General features: G+C 46.5%; 1 protein-coding gene across 1 annotated transcript; it reads left to right on the plus strand.

Annotated features, from left to right (window-relative positions):
* Positions 1–2,576: 2,576 nt before the first annotated feature.
* SYT6 (synaptotagmin 6) lies at positions 2,577–9,741 on the plus strand. The gene is made up of 3 exons (XM_064282392.1): positions 2,577–2,693; positions 7,434–7,605; positions 8,806–9,741. The coding sequence occupies exons 1-3, from the start codon at positions 2,597–2,599 to the stop codon at positions 9,167–9,169; spliced, it is 633 nt and encodes a 210-aa protein (XP_064138462.1). The 5' UTR covers positions 2,577–2,596; the 3' UTR covers positions 9,170–9,741.
* Positions 9,742–26,266: the final 16,525 nt, after the last annotated feature.

Consider the following 26,266-nt stretch of genomic DNA (forward strand, 5'->3'; position numbering starts at 1 on the left):
TAGGAACCTCCAGCAGTGGGTGACTCTTTTTGAAGAGAATGAAAAAAAAAAAAAAACTCTGGCATCACTCTTGACTCCTTTCTTTCTCGGATGTCACCTCAGGGAGGCCTTCCCTGACCATCCTATCTAAAACGTCAACACTTATAGCCTCCCCCATGGGCATTTCATATCCCCGTTCCCAGTCATATTTTTTTCTTCTTGGCACCTTTTACTAACATTTTATTTGTTTATCCTTTTATCGTCCATTGCCCTTAAAACGTAAGCTCCATGAAGGCAGAGCTTTGTGTCTGTTTTGTTCTCCCCTATATTCTCGAGGAAGCCCTGGTGGTATAGCGGTTAAGTGTTACAGCTACTAACCAAACCTAGATCAACACCTAGCACATAACAGGTGCTCAATAGATATTTGTTGGTTGACTGATTGAATAAGTGAGTGGATGAATGAAAGGATGGCCCAATCGGAAACCAGTCTCTCCAAACCCTGACCTCTTTCTCCTCAATCCTTTGTCTGGGAGCCCTAACTGAGGAAACACCTCCATACCTTGGAACCCCAAGCCAGCCTCAAAGCCTACAGGGGGGCGAGGGGGTAGGGGAGCTCACAGTGACGACAATACCCTTCTTCATCAAGTGGGGGGCAGGAAGCAGGAAGAGGAAGCATTTTGGCAAGGCACTATTTAATACAACAGACTAGCATCCTTACCATCTTTGACAGTTTCCACTCTTGATCAGCAGCTTCTGGGATTTGGAATCCCACAGTGATTCTGGAGCAGGAGAGGCAGTACAATGGGTGCTCTTTGTCGGTTTATTTTACTTTTTTGGTGAGAATATACACAGTAGTACACCGATTCAGCATTTTCTACATTTATAATTCAGTGACATTGATTACATTCTTCAAGTTGTGCAACATTCCCACCCTCCTTTTCCAAATTGTTCCTCCCCCGTTAACATAAACTGACTGCCCCCTAAGTTTCCCATCTAATCTTTCGAGTTACTGTTGTCAATTTGATTCCGTACAGATAGTTCTAAAAAGAGCACAATGCTCAGCACAGACATTCTTTACTAGTAAACTGAACTATTTTTTGGTTTTAAGACGACTTTGGGGGTACTTTTGGTTTACCAGGTTTATTTTTAAAGGATGATCATGTTTAAGGACAAAGACAACACAGATCCGAGGCCTGGCTTCAAACATGGAATGGAATTGTATGCCTCCTTGGGTGGCAGCATGTCCTGACCAGGGTACCAGATTCCTTGTGCTTCCGCCCTGAGGACAGGAAGTTGGAGTGTTAGGTGTGTTTTGGTAGAGGCAAGGAAGTTCCAAGACAGAGGGACTGACAGAAAAATGACTGAGTTGAGGGGCAGAAGCAGAAAAGGGCTGCAGATCTGCTGCAAGAGGGCACACCTGGTGGCTGAAGCGTGTATCTTAGATAGGACTTGGTCATGATCCGCGTGCAGGAACAGGGTAGGGATGTGAAAGGGGTCAGTGATGAGAAAGGTGACCTGGAGGAGAACAGAAATGGGCCACAAAGCAGCTGGTGGGCTGGAGGCTACAGCCAAGGGGTGCATGTAGGGCAAGCCAGGCCAAAGCAGAATTGCAAGAGTTAGGACCAGAATCTGATCAAAACTGCGAGGGAATATTGTTGGAGGCCAGGACAGTGGTGGTTCAGTGGTAGAATTCTTGCTTCCCATATAGGAGACTCAGGTTCAATTCCCCGTAAATTCTCCTAAAGCATAGCCACCACCCTTCCATCAGTGGAGGCTTACATGTTGCTGATGTGGAAGCAGATTTCAGCAGAGCTTCCAGAGTAAGATGGACTAGGGAGAAACCAGCCAATGAAAACCCTGCGGACCCACAAGCCATCATGGGGATGGTGCAGGACTGACAGAGCAGCATTTCTTTCCATTGTCCATAGGCTCACCATGAGTTGGGGCCAACTCAATGGCAATTAACAACAACATTGTTGGAGAAAAATTCTCCTGAAAAGACAATATTGCTTGTCTTAGTTATCTAGTGCTGCTGTAGCAGAAATTCCACAAGTGGGTGACTTTAACAAATAGAAATTTATTTTCTCGAAACTTAGAAAGCTAGAAGTGTGAATTCAGGGCACTGGCTCTAGGGGAAGGCTTTCTCTCACTGTCGGTTCTGGGGGAAGGTCCTTGTTTTTCAGCTCTGTTTCCTGGTTTCTGGGAAATCTCCATGTGGCTTGGCATCTATCTTCCCCCATCTCTGCTTGCTCCTTTTATCTCTTGCAAGAGATTGACTTAAGACGCACTCTGTACTAATCCTGTGTTATTAACATAAAACTCATTCCTGATGGAGATTATAACTACAGGCATAGAGGTTAGGATTTACAACACATATTTTGGGGGGACATGATTCAATCCATAACATTGCTATCATTGCCTTTTATACCCAGTTACTCCCAGCATGGAAGCCAAACCCTTGGGTCTTGAAGACATGGTACTCTGTTTCAAAGAACCTTCTCTGGGGGCCTGGAACACCCCACAGCAGCTGCTCAGGGAGCAAGGCCCAGGTCCTGCATGCCCCTCATCCACCCTCTTGTCTGCTTCTTTGTAGGAAAGTGTGGATCTGGGAGAGATCATGTTCTCCCTCTGCTACTTGCCCACAGCAGGCAGGCTCACCCTCACCGTGATCAAATGTCGGAACCTCAAGGCGATGGACATCACAGGCTATTCAGGTACCTCCCTTACCCAGCCTCCCTGCCACCTGGCCTCCCACAAGCCCGGACAATGGGATCTGGAAGGGTATTCGGAAAGAATTGTCACTATTCTTAGGATAGAAGCACCAGCTCTGGAGGCAAACTACCTGCATTTGAATTCCAGCTCTGCCATTGCCTTGTTGTCTAAAGGCTTTGGTGTCCTAATCTGAAAAGTGGGAATGATAAAAACTCACTTACATGGGTTACTTCAAGGATAAACAAGGTAATTCATGTAACGTGCTTAGAATTGTGCTGACACATAATAAGCACTCAGTAGACATTAGCTATTATTATCATTTGTTCTCTTAGAGCAGGGAGAGGCTGAAAAGTAAATACATAGGAGCAAAGAGGTAAGGAAAATCTTCATAGTCTCTATGAGGCCCCAGGACTTTCAGAAGGGTTATGCTGCGTTTGAATGTGTAAACGTTTGTGGGTCCACACAGGCCTACTGCAGTAAACGTTTGTGGGTCCACACAGGCCTACTGCAGCCCTGCGTACTGAGTCATAGGAACAAACCCACTGAAAAGCAAAGGGCATTTCTATTTGAGTTTTTCCTGCAGGACTCCCGGCCTGGGCCTCAGCACCAGGAGAGCTGCTGGGTAGAGAAGGAGACATTGAGTGCTATTCTAGCAACAGAGGAAATGCTTGTGTGGGGGCAGCTGTGGGACCTGCAGGCTGGACGTGATATCAGAGGTTTGATCCTTGCCCCCCACGATTCTGCAAGTGATTGTAGGAGAAGACATTTGAGTTTGGAAATAACAGAGAGGTATTTTGAGTCCTGGGAGCCTCCTCCCCCTGTTGACTCAAACAGCCCTGAGAGGTGAATTGGGGTGAGACCTCCCAAAGAACAGGCACATGGAACAGCCTAGGCTGCACTCAGAATAGCAAAGGCAGGGAGGGGCTGGGTTTGTTCCCTTAGACTCCCCTCTCCCCAGGAGCCCCTGCGGGTGACTCAGATCGCTAATATAAAACGGCTCAGGAGGGGCCTCTGAGCTCGGGTGGGAATCTGTGGAAGATTTTTCATTTTCTTTCTTCTTTGTTTCCCGGGGAATTCCTTAGTATAACCACAGTTGCCATATAGAGGTGATGGTCCCGCTGAAAACATCTGGGCCCAGGCACTACCTGGTGTACTTGGAAGAAGACAAGGTCGTAGGCCTTGAAAATTGTGGATCCAGAGAAAGGTGGCTGGGAGACGCTGAAGTGCTGTGTGCTTATGGCAGCTTTGAACCCCTGGGAGCAGAGGCTCCATTGTCTGTCTGCAGCGCTCACCTCTTCGAGCCAGAAGCTCCCCCAGATAGCGGCACCCTGGTGCTTCTTCTTTCCCTGGAGCTGCCTGACGCACAGCCCACACGGTGAAGAGCTCAGAGAGCCTCTTCTGACCAGAGAAAGGCTCTTAGGCAGCACCAAGTCTGCTCCCCCCAAAATAGAGCCAAGGTAGATGGCATTTTAATATCAAAATAAGTGTGTACCAGGGACGGAAATTCACTGAGGACTCTCAAGGCTGCTGAGGGAAGTAGGATTTTGCTGCCCAAGTCTCCACACTATCTTCCCTGATGTAATTAAATTGGCGTGCTAGAGAGTGAGCTTACGGCGAAGTCACGGAGGTATTCAGCAGGGCTGCTCCAAGGCAGAGGGATTGGGAGGAGGGCTGTTGCCACGCCGAGTTCTAAACCCCTCTTTTCTACCTGAGTTTGGAAGCTGGTGTTACATCTCAGCTTGGTTCCGGAAATGCAGGGGGCTTCCTTTCATTAGGGATTTTTTTCTGTGTTGTTCACTGATGTAAGCAAGTTCCTGGAGCAGTGAGTGGCCATTAATGGACACTGAATAAATAAGTACTAAATGACTGAATGATGAGTTTGTAGCATGAGAAACCTGGTCAGAGAGTGATCCAGTGGGGTGTACACGCCATGGCCTCTCTAAGTGGATCTTCTGTTTTTGAGAATGAGTTTGAGGTTATCTCCAGCCCAGACTGGTTTGGGCTTGGACTGAACAAGAGTGAATAAACTAAGATCAAAGCTTTTGCCATCAAGTTGGTTCTGACTTATGATGACGCCGTGTGTAACAGAGTAGAAGTGCTCCACATGGTTTTCTTGGCTGTAATCTTTATAGAAGCAGGTCACCAGGCCTTTCTCCTGTGGCTCCACTGCATGGGTTTCAACCACCAACCTTTAGATTAGCAGTCGAGTGCAAACCATTTGTGCCACACAGGGACCTGGAGAGCAAATGGAGTTTATTAATTGTCTGTTCTTGATTTGTATGCTGTTGACTTCTAAAAACAAGGACCTTCATGTTCTTCTTGACCTAAACTCGCCCTGAGTCAATTTTCTAAGCCTATCTGCTGGAACATACCAGTAAAAATATATGAAATAATAAGGACCAAGATGCTACAAAAAGGTGACGAGTGAGTAACCCACCCATCTCTGCCACATCTGGTGTGCACTGCCTTGAGTCTAGTGGATTAAAAGGTGAGCTTTGGGGTCAGACAAACCTGGTTCAAATCTTAGGCAAGTTTCTTGATCTCTCTATGTCCCACTTTCCCCATCTATAAATTGAAGATGATGATAATTAATAGCTCATAGAATTGATATAGTTTAAATGACACAATGTATGTATATCTCAGCACAGTGCCTAATACATACCAGAGGCTGAATTTTGGTGGCTTTCATGACAATGAGGCTGAAATACACTGCTGGTCTTTGTGTCCCCTTCCTCAGTTGCATAGAGCATCATAGTCTGTTAGGGAAGGAAGGACCTCAGAGGTCAACTGGGGCCACCTTCTACTAGATGCCACAGACTGTTGCCCCAGAGAACTATAGGGAACAGTCATCTGTCTGCTTAGCCACTTGTAGGATGGTGAGGTGTTTGGTTCTGGCAAGGGCTGCATGATGCATACCCACTGAATTTTACAAATTGGATCTGCCTTGCAGGGGTAGATGGAGTTGGGGGAAGGAAGGGGCCCAGTGGCCCATGGCACAGGTAACTCTGCCTATCTTTTTCCAAGCCTGGGGACGTGGAAATTTGCTCTGATGTGAAAGTGCACGGAAACAGGCGTGGCAGGGAACAAGACAGCACTTGAGCCACCTTAAGCCTGAAGACACTTTCCAAGGCAACATATGCCCTTAAGGGGTTTAGAAGTCACCATGTTAAAGACAGGTTTTGGGGCTAATTCTTCCCACCTGTCTGCTTGGACTTGAACGATGCCCTGCAACCTGTCTCTCCCGGCTCTCAAAAATCTTCCCTTTTTATTCAAAATTGTCTTTTTATTGAAAATCCCCCCAAGAAAGGGCCCTTTCAAATGCGTAGAGGCAGCCGGTTGATTAAACACTTCATGGTCTCCCCAGTTCCCCCATAAACTCAGGTGTCCCCATGGTTAAGGCACTGCTGCTCCTGTCACACCGGTTAGTTGGCAGCTCATTTAGATGTCTACAGAAATGCCTTTAAGCTTGGAGTTTCCGATCAGTGTCGCAATTCTCTTTAGTTTCCACCATAGCTTTGCACTTCGTCTCCCACCTGAATGATATGCGGGGAGTGTGAGGGGCTGGTGGGTGTTCAGATGCCCAGGAAATAGAACCGTTAACAGGCTAGAGCCTGTGAATGGCAGAGCTGGGGGGGGGGGGGAGGGTGCTGCTTTGGTCTGCACTTCTTGACAGCATCACATGAACCTTGGCTTCTGGGCAAGAAGGCACCTCAGAACATCAGCGTCTCAAAAGCTATTATTACCTGTGAGTCGCCCTCCCATTTCTTCAACTGCACAGCATAAATAACAATTATGATGGTGATCCAGACACCCATGCTATGAGGTACAATAGGTATCACTTCATGTGGATGAGTAGAAAATTTCAGGGTAGAAAGATGACCATGAAATAGCCATTCAAAAAACTAAAAGACAAATAAGGATGGGAGGCAGAGGGGAGTTGAATGAAGAGGCATCACCTACTTAGAGTGTCTGTCTGGGTTGAGAGCATCCAAGATCCCGCTGAGAAATAAAATGTCAACCAGGTGCCCTGAATCTCAGGAGATCTGCCTCACTCCTCCTGGCTACAGCTCCTTCCTCCTCCACTGCCCAGAAGGAAGCAGGAAATGGCTTTCAGGGAAGCATCGAGCCAGGGCCACTACTCCCCTTCCTGATGCCAAATGAAAATGAATTTTCTGGGACAATGGGACCCATAATCATGTTGTCAGGTGGGGAGGACATGAACAGCATTGTGGTGTCACCATTCATTTTACTCTGGCACATTGCTACTCCTTGGGCATCATTGAGTTCTATTTTTACCTACCCCTCCACTTACCCTTTGGTTAACAAGACTCCCAGAGAAAAAGACTCAAAGTAGGTGAAAGAAACAGAGTAGCTTTTTTGAGATTCACCACCCTCTGGAGCCAACTGGCCAGCTTGGGGACAAGATTTAAGGCTGTGAACTGCATGCCCATGGGCAGGTGCCCTGTGTGATTTGGGGCCAGCTTCCCCATTAGCGAAAGCCCATTAAGCACTCTCCCAAGAATACTGAGGTTGCTAAAGACTCTGTGTTTATTAAGCACCAAGTGTCCTCAGAGATAGGTGTGCTACATAAATACAAGGTGGTTTAATTATTTTAACAACCCACTGATACCATCTAAAGAGCAGCAGTAGGCCCAGGGCTTTCAGTCCCTCTATTCCAAATGATGTTCGAGGGCATCTGTTTAACACGCTCCCTTCCCTTCCCACCACCCCCATTGGCCCAGATCCGTACGTCAAAGTATCCCTGCTTTGTGACGGGCGGAGGCTGAAGAAGAAGAAAACAACCATAAAGAAGAACACTCTCAATCCCGTCTACAACGAGGCCATCATCTTTGACATTCCCCCGGAGAACATGGATCAAGTCAGCCTGCTCATCTCAGTTATGGATTATGATCGGTAGGTACGGGTCCCAGAGGGGCATGATTTGCCACCCCTCACTCCCACTCCAACACAGCACAGGGCTTCTTGACCTTGGACCTTGTGGTTCAGGGCTCAGGCGCACATTGGCCTCAAGTGTGGCTCCACCCAAGACGCCGGAGTTTGACGAAGAGCATGGATGGCCCCAACCAGAGGGCTTAAGCTTCACTTCCCACCTGACCCATTTCCATCAGCTCCACCTACCAGTCCCCATGGATTCACTGCCGACTATTCCCATCCCTCCACCTGACACTGAGTCCTATCATCTGTCCTTTAAAATATCTCCCTATCCTCTTGGTTTCTGCTGCTGCTGCTGTTCTCACTCTGGGATGGCCATGCAGCCCCCTAGCTGACTCCTCCCTCCAGTAACTCCCTGCCTTAATCCAGCCACATACTAAGGGCATATCAAAAGACCACATTCTTCTTGGCTCTGCCCTTCTCAAGAACCATCATTGGCTCCTGTTGTCCAGGTGCTTCCCCCAGACTCTCAAAGCCTTCTTCCATAATCTGTACCCAGCATATCCACCCAACTTGACTTCCCTTCCTCAGATATACTCCCTCTCTTCCACTTATTCAAATCCTGCTCTTCCATCAAGGCTGGCTCAAGAATATTTTCCAACTATTCCAGCCCCCATGGCTTCTTCTCTCTAGTTGTCACTCTAGGTAAAGGAGAAAGAAACCATGCAGTAAAGCCTCAATCCAGGATTTTTAGCACAAGTTCTCGGGCATAGTAGGAGCTGGGTGAATATGCTTGAGTGATGATTGATGTTGTTACCAAGTGAATAAATCACAACCCAGCCACTGGGGGTATGGAGCAGTGGTGCTCAAGACAGGCTGATTTATTTCCAAAGGCTGATGGCTCAAGCCAGGCTGTGATGTGCTGGCTGAGTCAAATAAGGGAAGAGACTTAAATGCTCCCAGCCCCGCAACATCAGGCTATCTACCCACCATTTCCAGAGATTCCAAACAAGTTCATTTTTGCTCATCTGTCTGTGTTCAATGTCCACCCAAGGAGTCTGGGCAAAGCTCCACTGCCGTTGGTACTCCGAGGCTCTGCTGACCATTTTTCAGAGCTAAGAGTCCTGAGTTAGACCTGCTGGGCAGAGTCCCAGGCTCCAGGAGCCCCTTTTCTGAGAGCATGTCTGGTCACCAATGCCAGGCCTTTTGTTTCTCCCTCAGCGTGGGCCACAATGAGATCATAGGAGTCTGTCGTGTGGGGATCACTGCTGAAGGCCTGGGCAGGGACCACTGGAATGAGATGCTGGCGTACCCACGGAAGCCCATCGCACACTGGCACTCCTTGGTGGAGGTAAAGAAATCCTTCAAAGAGGTGGGTGAGGTGGTGCTCAGCCTCTGGCATGTTTGCTGCATGGCTGCGTTGGCTGGAGAATGGCAATCAGCTTCAGTGAGACCCTCAGTCTTTCATGGGGAGGGGACATGGGGGCCATATGCTTCCCACCCAATGTGTAACCTCCAGGAAGAAGACGGAGGAAGAAGGTGGGAAGCTGCCTGGCAAAGAGCCCCTGGTGTTGGGCATTATTGAAAGCAAACTGAGTTCTTAATGGAAAGTAAGAACTTTGAGGAAGCCTTCTCAGCAGCTGTACTGTGCCAGGCCCGGAATGCTTTCACAAAACCCCTGGGCTAAGTTCCTCCTGTAAGAGAAAGCTCCAAGGGTGTGAGATCAGAACTTGGCAAGAAATTCTATCCCTGTCTAGCAGTAAGTTCTCTGAGGTTCGGATCAGTCAGTCAGCTTAGATGGTGATCACTGTTGGGGGGAAGATAGCATGGCCTCAAGGTGCCAGATCTTATACAGACATAATGGAAAGAGCACTGACTTGGGAGTCCTGAGACTTGGGCTGTGATCCCGGCCCCACCTGACTTGCTGTATAACCTTGAGCCAGTCACTTCCCTCTCAACTGCAAAAAAAAAAAAAACCCTTCAAATGACATTTACAGTCTGCCCTACCCTCTGTCAAACCCTACCAATTTCCAGGTCCTGTGATTTCTCACCTGAGTGGTCCCCAGGCCTGCTTTTTCTCAAATGGTCAGAATGGGAGTGAGTGGCCAGGCAAGCCTTAGACCCCATTTTCCTCAGTCTCATCCTTCCCAGTCTACAACCTAGAAATCTGGGTGATTATTTACCTGTCTTAACAGCCTTCAAGCCTAGGAAGCCTAGGTAGCTGTATAATACTGGGAAATCTACTAATAAAAATAAAGCATCATCCCTTCCCCTCAGTTTAAAAGCAGAGTCATCCCTCCCCTCACTGTGTGGTGCAAAAAAGTGGGCGGTAAACCCAGAGGACCTGTAGCTCCTGCCTCCTCGGGTGGACAAGGCCATTCCACCTGTTCCCAGCAGTGTGAGGTGTCTCAGGAGACGCTGAGAGCTGAGGGGATTGGACATGTGGAATCCTGTGAGATAGAGAGGAGCTTAGGGAGAGCCAGGCTAATTGACCTACCTCCTAGGTGTGCGTGTGCTTTGCAAAGCCGTCTTACACTGCGACCTTTGAGGCCAGCCTCAAGGAGTAAAGCAGAAATGCAAAGTTCCCCTCAATCTGAGCCTCACGTTTCTGCCTGTGGTTGCCTTGATTTTACCACAGCTGTGGGGTTTTATGCACGAGACCAATCTCAGATCTCCAGCTGGCTCCCTCAAGAGAGCCTCTGCCCACATGTAGGAAAGTCTCTTTTCCAGAACGCCTTTCTTCAGGGTGTGGATGAGGTACCATTCTCCACCTACATAGGAGGCAGCTACTGGGCAGGACTCAGATGACCTGGAGCCAACATCTGACCCCTCATTGACCAGAGGGTAGATTCAACCCAGGGTGGGTGTACTGTGCCCCTCTTCCCCCACCCCTCTTTTTTTTTTAGTCCTTTGGATATATTTAAGAGTAGGATAAATATACTAAACCTTTCAGGATGGTTTAGGAACACAGGCATGGAATAGAAGCTGGTGTGCCATGGGGCACACTGGTCCACTCTGGTCTTCAGTTTCCTCATTGGCAAAATGAAGGGGTGGGTGAGATGATCTCTAAGGCCCTTCCCATCTCTGCTTTTCTATAAATCTCTGACCTAAATGACAACTGGGCCCATGAGCCAGCATCTTGCACTGTGACTGACTTTCTGATCTGGAATCTGCAAAAACCCACCCCTATTGCCAGGCTGGGCCTGTCCGTGGCAAACTGGAAATAACCACCAGAGCAGCAGCTGAAGTCGTGGGTGGGGGCGCTGGGTAACAGGAAGATATTGAGACTTGGCTCCAGAGTCACTTTCTTTCGTCATGAATGTAACCTAATTAAGTCAAATAATTGATTTTAAGTCCTGTTTCTTTGAGGACTCTAACTCACTAGTCCAGACTACAAAAGAAAGAAAGATAAAGTTGAATCGAGCCTTTGGAAATGAATATTTGATGAGACAGTAAAGAGAGTAACGGTGTATGAAAAATGAAAAGAGAATAAATTGTTTCATGTCCTCTGGGCTTACTTGCTTCTTGACCTCTTACACCAGGCTCCTGAGACCATCCCACCCCTACTCACTACCCTACCATTTTTTGCTCAGTGGATTACTTCTCTGTATCGAGAAGCTGAAAATGACATTTGCCTTGGCAACTTAGGATTTCATCAGCTCAAATTTGTATAAATTTTTGCCTACACCTTTAGCGCCCACAGTTCAAGTAGCTTCATAAAAATGCATTTAAATACCGTCAGGCTAATATTAAGTCAGTACTCTTTGTATTTACGGGATGCATGGTATTTGAGCATGTATCCATCCCGTTTAGAGCCGACATCTGCCTTCCTTTCAGCCCTGTTCTGGACGTTGAGCAAGAGCCTTGCTCCTGGAACTTGTTTCTCTCACTTGTATAATATAGAAATCTTATTCTCCAGCTCCCCGGAAGATAAATAGCATCGTATCTGTAAAGCTCTCTGTATTTATATTGCATCTTTCTTAGAGGAGGATCCCTGGTGGCACAGCAGTTAAAGCTCTTGGCTGTGAACCAAAAGTTTGGCAGTTCAAACCCACCAGCTGCTCTGGGGGAGAAAGATGGGGCAGTCTGCTTCCATAACGGTTACAGCCTTAAAAATCCTATGGGGCAGTTCTACTCTGTCCTGTAGGGTTGCTATGAGTCAAAATCAGCCGCACGGTGATGGGTTTTGGCTTCTTAAAGGAGTTTCAAGTGCTGTGATCATTTCTTTTTTATTAATGAGAACAGAGGGCACCCTACTTGCTTGCTTGTTTTGGGTTTAAAACAAGGTTATGGGGAATAAATGAACTGAAAAGACTTCTTTTTTCCTTGCTTGGGTTGTTTTCATGAATAAAAATTAATTAAGCCATAGTGGGTGCCCTTCTCCTGGCAGAGGCTTCAGTCCCCTCCCCTCTCAGCACTCTTGCCCAGTTCTGTGTGTCATTGGCATTGCCACACTCAGAGCCCAGGTTGACCAGCAACTTTCTCTAGAGATTTCAGATCTCTGTCGGAATGTGACTGATTTCAGAACAACAAAAAACCTTACTGGAACACAGCCACCCTGGAACAATAGTCCTCTGCGTGCTGGGGACAAGTTCTCTGCTCTTTCAGAGCCCCCATGACAACGACCCTCCTGGAATCATTCATCTTCCCATTGTCCATAATGAACCCCATCTCCTTCCTTTATTTATCTTCATAGGAAAAGGCAGGGACCAGCTGGGGAGCCAGTGGTCCCTCTTCATTCGTCCTGGGTAAACAATTAAGCTCCATATGACTACCTTTTAGGTTGTTCCATAAAGAAAAAAAAAAAAAAAGATAACCTGTGAAGCCATTTCATTTTTTCTTCTCTGACCTGGCTCATCAGTCAGGCTGCTTAAGTGGCATGCTTGCCCAGGGGACAAGCCAGTAATTACCATGTACGTGGCACCAACATTAAAGGTTGTAACAGAAAAAGTAGAGCTCCTAAAATGAGTATCTGTTAAATGAAAGCGTTAGTAATCGTCTTGTGTCACCTTCTGGTTAAAAAACACTTGAGTCGGGAGTCACAGTGGGTTCAGCAACCAGGCATTTATTTATCTAAAATATTTCACCAGGGAAACCCTCGGTTGTGATTTCATTCAAGTGGATGCTGCAAGCAGAGAGACTGCCACCCGGAGTTAGGAGTAAGTACCTGGTGTGGACCCAAAGAGGTTAGGTTTCTTCTTACATTCTGTGTCCCTTTCTTCCCCCAGTGTGGCCACAGGCTGAGGTAGCAGCAGAATGGAGTGGAAAGAGCACAGAAAGGAAAGTTAGGAGATCTAGTTTCAGGTCCTGGCTCTGCCCCTGACTAGTGTCTTGACTTTTCTATGTTTTTCTTTTCTCTTCTGCAAGAAGAAGAGAGTTCAGCTGGATGATCTCCCAGGCCTGCCTCCAGCTTTAGCGTGCCAAGATTGCTCAGAGCTCTAGTGATGCAGTGGTTAAGAGCTATGGCTGCTTAACCAAAAGGTCCAGCCATTTCTTGGAAACCATATAGGGCTGTTCTACTCTGTCCCATAGAGTTGCTATGAGTCAGTTTTGTTTTGTTTTTTGTTTGTTTTGTTTAGGTCACATAAGGAGTCCCCGGGTGGTACAAATGGTTAACATGCTCAGCTGCTAACTGAAAGGCTGGAGGTTTCAGTCCACCCAGAGGGGCCTTTGAAGAAAGGCCTGGTGATCTATTTCCAAAAAATCAGTCATTGAAAACCCTATGGGTAACAGTCATACTCTGAAACACACGGGGTCACCATGAGTCGGAGTCGACTTGACAGCAACTGGCCAGTGGTTAGTCAGGTCACATAATGGTGGTCATTGATACCTGATTGGCCTTCAGATGGCCTATACAAGGAGTACTGAAGAGCCCAGGGAAGGATAACAGCAGCTCTCCTTAGAACTGAGAGATCAAACCAGTTCAGTAGGTCTGGGTCTCTACTCGGCTTTGTGGGTTTCCCACCTATTCCACAGGTAATGCTGGGTGGCAAATGGTCTTTTCCTTAGGTGACTCAGCACCATCTAGATGTGGCTGTGTTGAGGGGGAATCTACACCCTCCCCATCCCACCTAATGCACAGATACATTGTTGCAACTTCTCAATCCCATCACTCCACAGTGGAGACCCCTAAGCACAGGAGAAGCAGAAAGGGCTGCACTTCAGGCTTAGGAAAGCCATCTTGACCACCCACCTCATCTCTCCCTCCCTTTCTGGTGCCCTGTCCTTTTGGTATCTGGGAGGGCACAAGTCTCAGCCAATGAAAAGGATGGGGTGAGCAGTGGACACTGACTCACTTTGAAGTTATACAACCTCAGACAGGTCAAGAATACTCACTGGGTCAGACGCTTGCCCAGAAGACGTGGTGTAGCCATGACTGGCTTTCAGTTTAAAGAAGGGTTGTGTTTCTCAAGGCCAAGTCCATCCATCCATCCTCAGCCCCCTCCTTCACTCCACCAGGCCTCATTACATCACCACTTTCACAGAGGGGTTAGAGGAGGGCCAGGGGAGGCAGTCTCTGAGACAGGAGATCAGGAGAGAAAAATGGGGTTGGAGATGCCAGAGAGAGAAAGGGGCTGCCACCTCCTCGCATCTCCTGCCTCTTCACAAGTGGGGTGCAGAGGCCCATAGGAAGCATTAAGGCCGAAGAAGAGAGTCCAGAGCTAAAACAATATCAAGTTTTTAGCTGTACTAACAGCTCCCAGACAAATTGCTAATAATTCATGATCGAGGGTTCTTGGCAGGAAGGGCACACTCTGCAGAATGCCTCTTTTGCTGCTGACAGAATCTGATTTTCAGTGTGAAAAATGGCTGAAGCAGTCAGAGATGGTCCAGTCGTAGCGCCTCATTAACACACACACACACATGCACACGCGTGCTGTACACAGTGAAGAAAGCTTTACTTATCTCTGCAGTAGGTCTTTTTTTAAAAAAATCAGGTATTCCAAACTGGAAATTCTAAAGCTGTTTTCCTTATGTTTTTGCATGGCTGACAGCAAAACACAAGAAAGCTTACAAAGAAGCTGGGAAAGGTGAATTCAGTGCATGGGCCAGATAAGTTTTGGAAGTTGCAGTAGAAATCCCCTTGGCCATCAATGACCACGTCTTTTTCCTCCCCGCAGTGGCAGGGCCGAGCTGCCAGCTTCGACAGCGAGAGCTCGTGCCCATCTCCGAAACCACCTCCAACACCATGAGCGGCACAGCCGAGCGACGCAAACGGGGCTCAGCGATGTTCTTTTTGCACTTGTTCAACAGTCTAAACACAGTGTTGTGCAGTAGCATCGGCAGCGAGTGTCTCACTCCGGAGTTTTACCTGCTCCTGTGTAGGTTAAGGCTGAGACACTTGTCGTGTGGTCAGATCTGTCTTAGTCTTTTCTGTCTCCCAAGGTGATGTCTTTGTGGTTTTCACTTTGTATGGATCTTCTGTCAAGAAAAGAAGAGAAAAAAGTGGGGGAAAATAAAGGGCCAAGAGCCCAATAGTTGGTTCTATAAAATACAATGTAAAATAGTGTTTTCCGTGGAGGTGGATCCAGTTTCTGAAATTTTCTGTCTCCACCAAGCTTCCCAACCCTGAAGAAGAAGGAAGTGGGATGGAGCTATGGCTGCATTTTCAGTGTCCTGCAAAAATGGTGCAAATCCAAGAGCCTTTATGAGGCTAAATACGACTCCTTGAAGCTCTTTGCTGGTGCGATATAAACCGAGATGTGGACTCCTGGTGCCATATTGAATTAGAATTCTGAGGTGTTTATGAACCTTCGGCTGGTTGTGCAGGTTCCTTGCTCTCCTTCCTCCTTTGCTTTCCTCATGAATTGAAACTATTGATTCCTCATGGGAACTTAGTCACTTTCTTTAGGAATGATTCTGCAGAAACTAAACATGCCATATGTTTTCTGATGCTCCGCAGTTAATGATCACATTTGTTTGAAAAACAGGATCTTTGTTCTCAAAAGTAATCTTTGTTATAAAGAAAGAGAGGCACATATGTTCCAGAATGGTTTCTGCATTATACATAGCTTTATAATTCCGTGAAATATCAAGCACCTGTTTAAAATGCCTAAACAGATCAAAGAAAAACCTAGATAAACTGTTTCTTTCTGAATGGGTCATTTTGAAGTCCAAGTAACCATTGGGGGCCATCTTGCTCTGAAGAGTATCTTCTTGATTGAAACCAGGCCTATTTCAGCCCCACTGACTCTGCAAATAGACTATGGAATATTCATCTTAAACTTTAGTTCTATAAATTACTTAAGTACTTCGGTGTTGTTTGTTTCAGTGGTAGTGAGGGTTTTCCTTTAGATCTCTACTTTAGGTCAAATTCAGTTTAGGAAAAAAAAAAAGTTTAAACTATTCTGTATTGTAAGAGCACATTTCTGTTGAGTTAATAGCGTCCTTCCCCTCTATACCCAATAACTAAATTGATTTGCTCATCTTAGTCTGTGTAGCCCTGGTAAACACACGAAGGTGAGTTTCCACTTCAACTTGTGACTCAGCAAAGCCAGTTTCCAGAGCTGTGTGTGTGACTTACAAGAGGCAAGTCTGCTGAAGAACCCCTTCTTTCAATAATGGAAGGTCAAGAACCTAAATGCTCTTCACCAACCTTGTGTCTTATTCTTTATATATGTCAGATGCTATAGGAGCAGCAACTTAATAAAATAATCCTCATTTTAAGCCAAATTATCAAGTTTCTCCGCTGATATAACTTTGGATTGTGTCTTCTAGCCCCCAGAATGACCAGATAGAACATGATGTAAAGGGGCATTGGGGAAAAAGATGTGTTTGGCTTAGAAAATTAAATGTGTCAATGATGTGAAGATAAATTTTCTCCTGACTCCTCCTAGTCAGGCAGTCCTGGAGCTGTAGGCTCCCTTGAGAATGAGAAAAAAACCAAGGTCATGACAACGCTCCCAGCAGATGATAAACTTCATTCTGTTTCTTGACTCTGGATTGACTCCATCAAGATAGCCAACTTAATCACTGAGCAGTCGCTGTGGGTCCTGCAACTATGAAGGGGACAATTCAGTTACTGGGGTCACGAGGAGCCTAGAAATTAGTGAGGGGAACCTTCTAGAAGCAAGCTCAAAATGCAGGTCCATCTGTCACCTTTAAACCCTTAGGCAGTTGAGGATAATCCATTCTAACCTTCTGGAGAAAGAAGTGCTATCAGTGTGAATCATGGGATAGGTACTGCTCTCAGACATTCCTTTTATACCCAAACAGCTATCTCGCATGAGTGAGCTGCCCAAGTGGTTTCAGAAAATCATTTTCTGAGCAGATTATGGTCAGCCTCACACCACCTAACCAACTGCTACCATTTCAGCTCCAGAAGTCTCAGTAAATTCCTACAGGCTTGGGAGCCTGCCCCAGGGAGGCTTTTAGTTCCTAGAACCTCACCCCAGAACCCTCAGGGGAGACTCGTTCTCATCCTGAAACATGAATGAAACCTGAATGTCTGCCAGCTTCATTATCTAACCCAATATCTCTCCCTCACAGATGAGAATGAAAGGAAATACAAGTTTCAGGATAAAATGAAATACAAACGATTTATTTGTTAGCTTCCTTGGCACGAGAAATCTCTTGGGTGGTTGTTGTGAGCTTTGCTGAAGTTATGATAACCAGGGCCATTTGTACATAGATGTGTTTTTAAAAAATGCAAAATCCCCATCTCCTTTACTTGGCTGTTTCTGGGCTGAAAAATGCCTTCCTCACACCCTGCTTACCCAGGATGTTAATTAATTACATCGTCATTTTAAAATTATGTTGTTAATTACTGCTTCGTGTCTTTCCACCCCTGTCACAGCCTGTAGTTTTTATTCAATTAAATCTCTGTCTCTGGCCCATTTCTCTTGTCATTTTATGTTCCTGAGGTTTAGCTGCAAACACCAGTGCGGGACAGTGCAAAGCTTTTATTTTTAATCTTTGATTCACACAGATAACCACTTCCCTTATCAGAGGTTCAGCAGAAGGGCTTGTTGATTTTTTTATTCTGTCTGAGGGACACCTGCATGCCCCCATAGGGCTGGGAATCCACCTGTGTTTTGTCAGGCTTGGGCTCACAGAGCAGTTGGTATGGGGGGGCTCGGCTGTCTCCTCAGCTGTTCAGCTCAACCAGCAGCCCCTCCAGATGCTGAAGCTTCTCTGGGGAAGTGGGTCACACACACTCCTGTCTGGAAAATATGACGCTCTCACCCACCGGGAGAGGAATCCTGTTAACTCTCATAAAACAAAACTTGGCACAGGATTAGCAAAATCCTATCGCAAAATGGAAAATTAAAAAAAAGAGCATTCTAACTTAATAGAATATTCTCTCTGCTCACCCCTGGCTTTTAATTAATTTAGAAGGCAACCCGTAGAGAGGTGAAGAGAAGGTACCATCCGTTTCTGCACATCTGCATCTAAATTACTGATGCTCCGCAGTGAGGCTGCTGAAAGAAGCACTCTGCTGCCTAAAGATGCAGCTTCCCTACTCGAGAGCCTTCCGTCAGGGTACTGACCAGCAGCAGGATTCAGGGTGTGCTGGTTGTAGCTAGAGATGATGAGCCTTCAGGGTAGATGTGTGTCTGTCAGGATGGGCTGGGTTAGGCTGCAATAACAGCCTTCAGATTTCAGCAGCTGAGAACAACAAGGCCTTATTCCTTACACATGCTAGGTGCCCATCACAGATCAGCAGAAGGACTTAGGAAGATGAAGCAGCCAACATTTCAAATGGCTGGTTGCCATGGCTGAGGTCGGGGGTGGGGAGAGCACTCTGAAGGGTCTTATACTGGCATAAATGTTCTGGCCTGGGAGTAACACACATTACTTTCCTTCAAAATGCATTGTCCAGAAATACACGTCCTTGCACACATAAGGGAGCCCTGGTGGCACAGTGGTTAAGGGTTCAACTGCTAACAAAAATGTCGGCAGTTCAAATCCACCAGCCAGTCAAAAACCGCAGTCATACCATGTGCCCGCCCAAGGGTACAGCAGCTGTGAAAAACGCTTTGGTGGTTCCTCCAAAAAAAAAAAACATAGAATTACCATATGACCCAACAATTCCACTCCTGGATATATACGCAGAAGAATTGGAAGCAGGGACTCCAACAGATACTTGTACACCAATGTTCGTTGCAGCACCATTCACAACAGCCAAAAGGTGGAAATAATCCAAATGTCCATCAACAGATGGATGGACAAACAAAAGTGGCATATCCATACAATGGAATATTGAACATTCAGCCATAAAAGGAAATGACGTTCTGATAACATGCTGTCTTAGTTATCTAGTGCTGCTATAACAGAAATACCACAAGTGGATGGCTTTAACAAACAGAAGTTTGTTCTCTCACAGTCTAGTAGGCTGGAAGTCCAAATTCAGGCATCAGCTCCAGGGGAAGGTTTCTCTTTCTGCTCTGGAGGAAGGTCCTTGTCATCAATCTTCCCCTGAACTAGGAGTTTCTCTGCACAGGAACCCCAGGTCCAAAGGATGGGCTCTGCTCCCAGCGCTGCTTTCTTGGTGGTACGAGGTCCCCCGTCTCTCTGCTCACTTCTCTCTTTTATATCTCAAAAGAGATTGGCTTAAGACACTATCTAATTTTGTAGATCTCATCAACGTAACTCCTGCTAATCCATCTCAGCAACATCATAGTGATAGGATTTACAACACATAGGAAAATCACATCAGATGATAAAACAGTGGACAATCACACAATACTGGGAATCATGGCCCAGCCAAATTGATACACATTGTTTTGAGGAACACAATTCAATCCATGACACGTGCTACAAGATGGATGAACCTAGAAACATTATGCTAACACAAAAGGACAAATATTGTGTGTTCCCACTGGTATAAAATATCCAAAATAGCCAAATGCGTAGAGATGAACATTTATTAGTAGTTACCAGAGGTGGGTGGAAGGGGGAAATAGGGAGGGGAAATAAGGGGTACTGAGTTTCTGTTGGGTGATGAAGAATTTGCAAATGGACAGTGATGATGGTTGTACAACATGTTGAATGTAATTAATGAATGTCACTGTATCATACACGTAAAAATGATTGAAACAGTATGTGCTTTTGTTATATATATTTCACCACAATAAAAATCTAAAAAACAAAGAGGGGATGAAGGCCTGAGCCAGGCACAGGCACACAGAGACAAGGTCACCTGTGATTACAGAGGGAGAGGGCTGACATCTGATCAGACCTGGAAGGCAGAGAGAGGGAAGGAATATTCAGAAATATTGTATGTTTTACGCTCAAGGAACCTTCCATAGAAACCAGGAACTCAGTATAACAAGGAAAAATGATGAGTCCAGTTTGGAACAAATTGAGTTTGAGATGCTGAAGAGATGTCTATCAGACAGCTGCAATTCAAGCTGCAGCTTGGCAGAGAGGTCAGGCTTGAGATGTTAATTTGTAGAAAGTTGCACACAAAAATGAGATGCAAAGACAGGAGGCTGACACTGCTAAGTGAGTATAAGTAGACAAAGAGAGTCTCAAAGAGAGGCTCTTCAGAAACCATCAACATTTGGAGGTTAAGGAAAAAGAAAGTGATGTGAATAATTATAGAGATGTGCCCAAGCAAAGCTGATTGATAAAAACGCTGATGAACAAAAACAGATCAATCGAGGGCTTCATCAAATGATACTTCATAACAAGCTAATTCAAGGTGATGAACTATGACTTGATTTACAAAAGACTATTTGCACCCAAGTTTGCAGGGGCCCAACTCTTAAGGATACTATAATCACCCCACAAGGTACCATTTGCTAACATTCTGTCCACAAATCCATCCTCATCTTGGAGGCCCTACTGATTAACACGTATTAGTAGTCCTTGGAGCCCTGGTGGCACAGTGGTTAAGAGCTAAGCTGCTAACCAGAAGGTCAGCAGTTCGAATTCACCAGCCACTCCTTGGAAACCCTATGGGGCAGCTCTACTCTGTCCTATAGGGTTGACTCAATGGCAATGGGTTTTGTTTTTGTTAGTGATCTTTAGCGCAGGACCAAGCACAGTTGGAGGGGTCAAAGCTAGCCAACCAGACCTTTTATGCTAAACTCAACTTTTACCAGCCTTCTGTAGAGGTCATCTCTCACAACTGCAAATTCTCTGGCCAACTCCCAACCTATCCACAAAACTCAACCCTACAACCCATCTTCTCTCCCTTGCCCTTTCTCAGCCCCAGAACACTCAAAAACTTCAACTGGACTTATTCTCATAAATGCAAACTCCTCTCTTTTCTTTAGTACACATGCATTCATTTACTCATTCAATAAGCATGTATTGAGCACCTAGTTTATACCAGGGCTGAGGATACACAAACTGATAATAATAACTAGCATATACTAAGCATTTTATGCCAGGCACAGTTCTAAGTGTTTTATATGCACTATTTTGTTTGATTCAAGAGGTTAAGGAATCTGCCTAAGGTCACATACCTGAAGACAGGTAATTAGATCTCAGAACTCACACACTTACCTACCATGTTAAAAACCAAGCAAAAAAACCCAAACCCGTCACCGTCTAGTTGATTTTGACTCATAGCGACCCTATAGGACAGGGTAGAACTGCCCCGTAGGATTTCCAAGGAGTGCCTGGTGGATTCGAGCTCCCAAGTTTTGGTTAGCAGCCGTAAATCTTAACCACTACACCACCAGGGTTTCCACCATGCTAAAGAAGAAGACAGATATGTAAGTAGGAAATTACAATGTGATAAAGACAATGCCAGAGATATGTCAGAGATTTAGGCATCCTTTAGAGAAGGGTTGGAAACCCTGGTGGTGTAGTGGTTACGTGCTAGGCTGCTAACCGAAAGGTCGGCAGTTCGAATCCACCAGGTGCTCTTTTGAAACTCTATGGGGCAGTTCTACTCTGTCCTAAAGGGTCACTATGAGTTGGAGTTGACTCGACGCCAATGGGTTTGGTTTTTTTTTTTTTAGAGAAGGGTTACCTAGCCTACTCATCTATGCATATACCCTTCCTCGTGCACCTCTAAATGTGCCCCCTGATACCCTGACTCCCTCCCTTTCCAGAGAGGGCTCTGCGATGGCCTCTTTGTGAGCCATTGGTCTTGTATCCTAATCTGATTCCCCCACTTGAGTTACTCCTCCAGAAAGAGCTAAAAAGTATGGAGTCCACCTGTTGCACCTGATCCCAGCCAGTTACCCCAGAAACATGTCCTATGATGGACAACACAAGGAAGAGTGGAGGTCTTGGTGTAACTGAGTAGCTCCACTGGAGGGCTAGTGTTGAACTCAGTGCAGGCTGGGGGCTCATCACTTTCCAACGTGCAGCTTCGAACAAAGCCTGTGCCGTTAGACCTGTTGGAAAAGGAAATGTGATGATGAGCTGCCAGGGACAGGGCAGAGAGAATTCAGAGGGTTCAGAGGAACCCTGAAAACTCAGGAACTCACACAGGCGGGCTCGGCCCTCTCCTTCTTGCATCTCTTTCCTTTCAGTACCAGAGTGGTGACCCACTTCCTGCAAGGATCGCAGCTGCGGGCAGCTAACTCACAGCAAATGAGTACTGGCGAGGTGGGGTGGAGGGACAGTGACTCTTTCCCTGAGGTGGCTCTTTTTTCCTGCACAGATTGGGGAAATTCAATGACATCTCAGGAATTATCCTGAGACACGGAGCACCAACGTGGGCAGGCGCCTCAGGCTTTCCTAAGACATGTGGCATTTTTTCTTTCCTCAGCCATTTTTTTTTTTTTTTCAGCCATGTCACCTTGCAGCCTGTGACTGAGCCAGGTTTGTGGGGATCCTTCAGGCTAGGGCAATAAGGAATGAAAACCTGTGGGTAGAAATTCTAAGAGTTTTTTGAAAATGTTAGCCCTGTGATGACAGAGGACTTGCTAATCACATTCGAAAGGGCTATGGCCCTTTGTACCATGGTCGCTCATCTCCTTGGACAAATTACTGACAATGATACACAGTGGTTAAAATGGATTGTGAAATCAAAGAGCCAGACAAGCTTCAGATACTGTCTTCCTTAAATTACCAAGAAATTTCTTTTCCCAATGATCCCCATATGCCTGACTTAATATGCAGAGAGTTTCCTCACTTCCCTCCTGGATTCTAACCGGCAGCTGCCCTGATCCTCCTGGCTGATCTCTCCCTGGCAACGAGGCTGGGGGGTGGGATTGTATTTGCCAGCTTATTTAACCCCAGTGGCTGCCTGACCTGGATGCTGTTTCCTGCCAGATTTGCCACATGAGGTTGGATTTATTTCTTCAACACCAACACATTTGGTAAACCCAAGAGCTGGGAGCCAGAAGAGCTGGATTTATGCACTGGCTCCCCACACTTCCCCGGTCCATCCTGGACAGATCACTTTACCTCTCTGAACCTCATTTCCCTCACCCGTAGATCAGGGACATAATAGCTTTTATGGAGCCCTGGTGGTGCAGTGGTTAAGAGCTCGGCTGCTAACCAAAAGCTCGGCAGTTCGAATCCACCAGCTGCTCCTCAGAAACACTATGGGGCAGTCCTATTCTGTCCTCCTATAGGGTCACTATGAGTCAAAACTGACTCAACAGCAACAGGTCTGTTGTTTTTTGTTTTGTAATAGCTTTGATAGGAGTCTCTGGGTGGTGCAGACAGTTAAGTGCTCAGCTACTAGCTGAAAGGTTGATGGTTTGAACCCACCCAGAGGCTGCCTCAGAAGATAGGCCTTGAAAATCCGATGGAGCAGTTCTATTCTGCACACACGGGGTCACCATGAGCCAGAATCAATTCAACAGCACCTCACAACAACACTAGCTTTGAAGGTAGTAGCCAGACTTAGCTTCTGACCTGCACCCTGAGAAGGTATTGCAACACAGCTGCCTGGATGGCTCCTCTTTCCTAGAAGGCCCCTGCTCACCTTTCACACCTGGGTGACTGGAGAACAAAGTAGAAGAAGCTGCTCTTAAGCCTGGAGAGGGTGGCAGAGAGGGCGACATAAGGAATAAATCAAGTGGCAGTGTAATTAATTTAGAATAACTTAAGCACTGAATGCTGAAGAGAAACAAAAGTGGTGACATTTCGTAAATGTGTCAGTTGATATCTCACTCATTCCAGCTGTCTTTTTAAATGTCAAATATCTCGCAATTCCTTTTCCTTGCAGCTGGAAGGCTTGTGCTAACAACAACCACCAATTCTGGTTTCTGCCCAGTGGGTTAGCACCGGCACATGATTTCTGAAGCGGGAGGTGCTAGAGGCCGCGTGAACAGGAGGCAACGGGCTTCCTGGCCTGCCTGCCCATCACCCTCAGAGACTCCAAACGCCGCAGCTGCTCTTCCAGCATCGCCCCGTGGATCCTTCCTCCTTGCCCTTCAACCACCTTCTTACCATTAACTATAACAAGGTGTCCACACCAAGAGAAAGACAGTCAGTGTGTTTTCATTTCGATCCCCCATTGGTGCCTCTTCAAACTTCTCAGAGATTGAAAGTCTTCCAGAGAAAACCTTAGCCGAACTCCAGGGAGAAAAAAGCCAAGAGATGGTCGCTCCGGAGAACTCCGGGCTCAGTTTTCATTCTGAGCTGATTGGCCCTTAGTTCAGCCCTCTATAAATACCAGATACTGTTTCAGAGACCAACTCGGGGAACAGACCAGCTGGATTTTCACTTCTGGAAATAGTGTGAAGCCAAGCAGCACCAGAACAATTTTCATCCTGAACTCCAATCCCTACCCCCTAACATGAGCTTCCCCGCTTTCAGCCACAACTGAGTGGCTAGTCTCTTCAGCTTTACAGGGTGCCAAGAAACAGCTAATGCCCAGATGGAAAGCTGGCTTGTATTCAACCAACCTGAATGTTTAAGAGGCCAAAGCAGGCTTAAAAGTTCAGCAACTCCAGCTCATTTACCCAAGTGTAGCCTTTGGCTTGAGTTACTGAGAAGGGCCATGGTGTTCTGGGATGCCTGGGGAGAGGGGCAGGGTGAGTCAGCTCAGGACAAATGGTAACAGCTCAGCCTTGTCCAGGCACAGCTGCTTATGGAGGACACGGTGACATGTCACAGGGGAGTTTATCCTCCCCCTGTCCAATTCATAGCCAGGTTGTGCAAAGAGCCCTGTGCTGGTCCTTCAAGTGATGCTCTACCACGCAAGTGTACCCCCATTTAGGGAGCAGAGCCAAACCACATGAACACTCACCACTCGCACCCCCCGCCTGCCTTCCCACCAGCACCCAAAACCTACAGCTTATTAAACTACAGACTACGAGTTCCCAGTCGGTTTTCTTCATTGCTCTGGAGTGCCTCCAGCAGTTAATCAGCCCCTCCTTCAAGCTCTCTCCTAACGTGACTCTAGTCTCCTTCACTGGACCCACTTTTTTTTTTTTTTTAATTTACTGTGCTTTAAGTGAAAGTTTACAATTCAAGTCAGTTTCTCATACAAAAACTTACACACATTGTCATATGACCCTAGTTGCTCTCCCTACAATGTGATAGCACACTCCTCTCCACCCTGTATTTGCCGTGTCCGTTCAACCAGCTCCTGTCCCCCTCTGCCTTCTCATCTCATCTCTAGACAGGAGTTACCCACATAGTCTCATGTGTCTACTTGAGCTAAGAAGCACACTCCTCACCAGTATTATTTTATGTCTTATAGTCCAGTCTAATCTTTGTCCGAAGAGTTGGCTTCGGGTATTGTTTTAGTTTTGGGCGAGCAGAGAGTTCGGGGGCCATGATCTCTAGGGTCCCTCCAGGCTCAGTCAGACCATTAAGTCTGGTCTTTTTACTAGAATTTGAGTTCTACATCCCACTTTTCTCCTGCTCCATCAGGGATTCTCTGTTGTGTTCCCTGACAGGGCAGTCATTGGTGGTAGCCAGGCACCATCTTGCTCTTCTGGTCTCAGGCTGATGGGGTCTCTGGTTTATGTATTCCTTTCTTTCTCTTGGGCTCATATTTTCCTTGTATCTCTGGTGTTCTTCATTCTCCTTTGCTCTAGGTGGGTTGAGACCAATTGATGCATCTTAGATGGCCACTTGCTAGCTTTTAAGACCCCAGACGCTACTCACCAAAATGGGGTGCAGAACGTTTTAATACACTTTGTTATGCCAATTGACCTAGATGTCCCCTGAAACCATGGTCCTCAGACCCCCACCCCTGCTACTCTGTCCCTTGAGGTGTTTGGTTGCATTCAGGAAACTTCTTAGCTTTTGGATTAGTCCTCACTGGATCCACTTTTGCTGAATCCCAACTCTTACACTATTGCTCCTAGAAGTGAGAAGGCCCCAACACCCATCTTTGGCCTCTCCCTAGTTTTCCATCCTCTCCTGGACAATCTCACCTACCACCACCAGCACCACATCACCCCCCACCTCACTGCTGATGCTGGTTCATGCCACCAGCTGCCATTGCTCTCCTGTGCACCAGGCCCAAGTTGCCAACTGCTGGTAGGCAAGGCCCTTTGACCTCCTGCAGCAACCTAAACCCAACACATCCAAAAGTGGTATTTTCTCAGAGCCAGCTCCCTCAGCCATCTGTGAGCTTCAGTGTCATTGTTCCATGGGCTTACTCCCTGACTCCCCTCTCTCCCTCAATATGTCACATTTATTTATTCTTCTTTTGCTTTGTCTTCTTATATAACCACTCCTTTCTTGGTCTAAAACCAAACAAAAAAACCAAACCAGTCACCATCTATTCAATTCCGACTCACAGCAACCCCATGTGTGTCAGAGTAGAACCATGTTCCACAGGATTTTCAATGACTGATTTTCCAGA

This window comes from Loxodonta africana, chromosome 3 (genome assembly GCF_030014295.1).
Source record: "Loxodonta africana isolate mLoxAfr1 chromosome 3, mLoxAfr1.hap2, whole genome shotgun sequence".
NCBI lineage: Eukaryota > Metazoa > Chordata > Mammalia > Proboscidea > Elephantidae > Loxodonta > Loxodonta africana.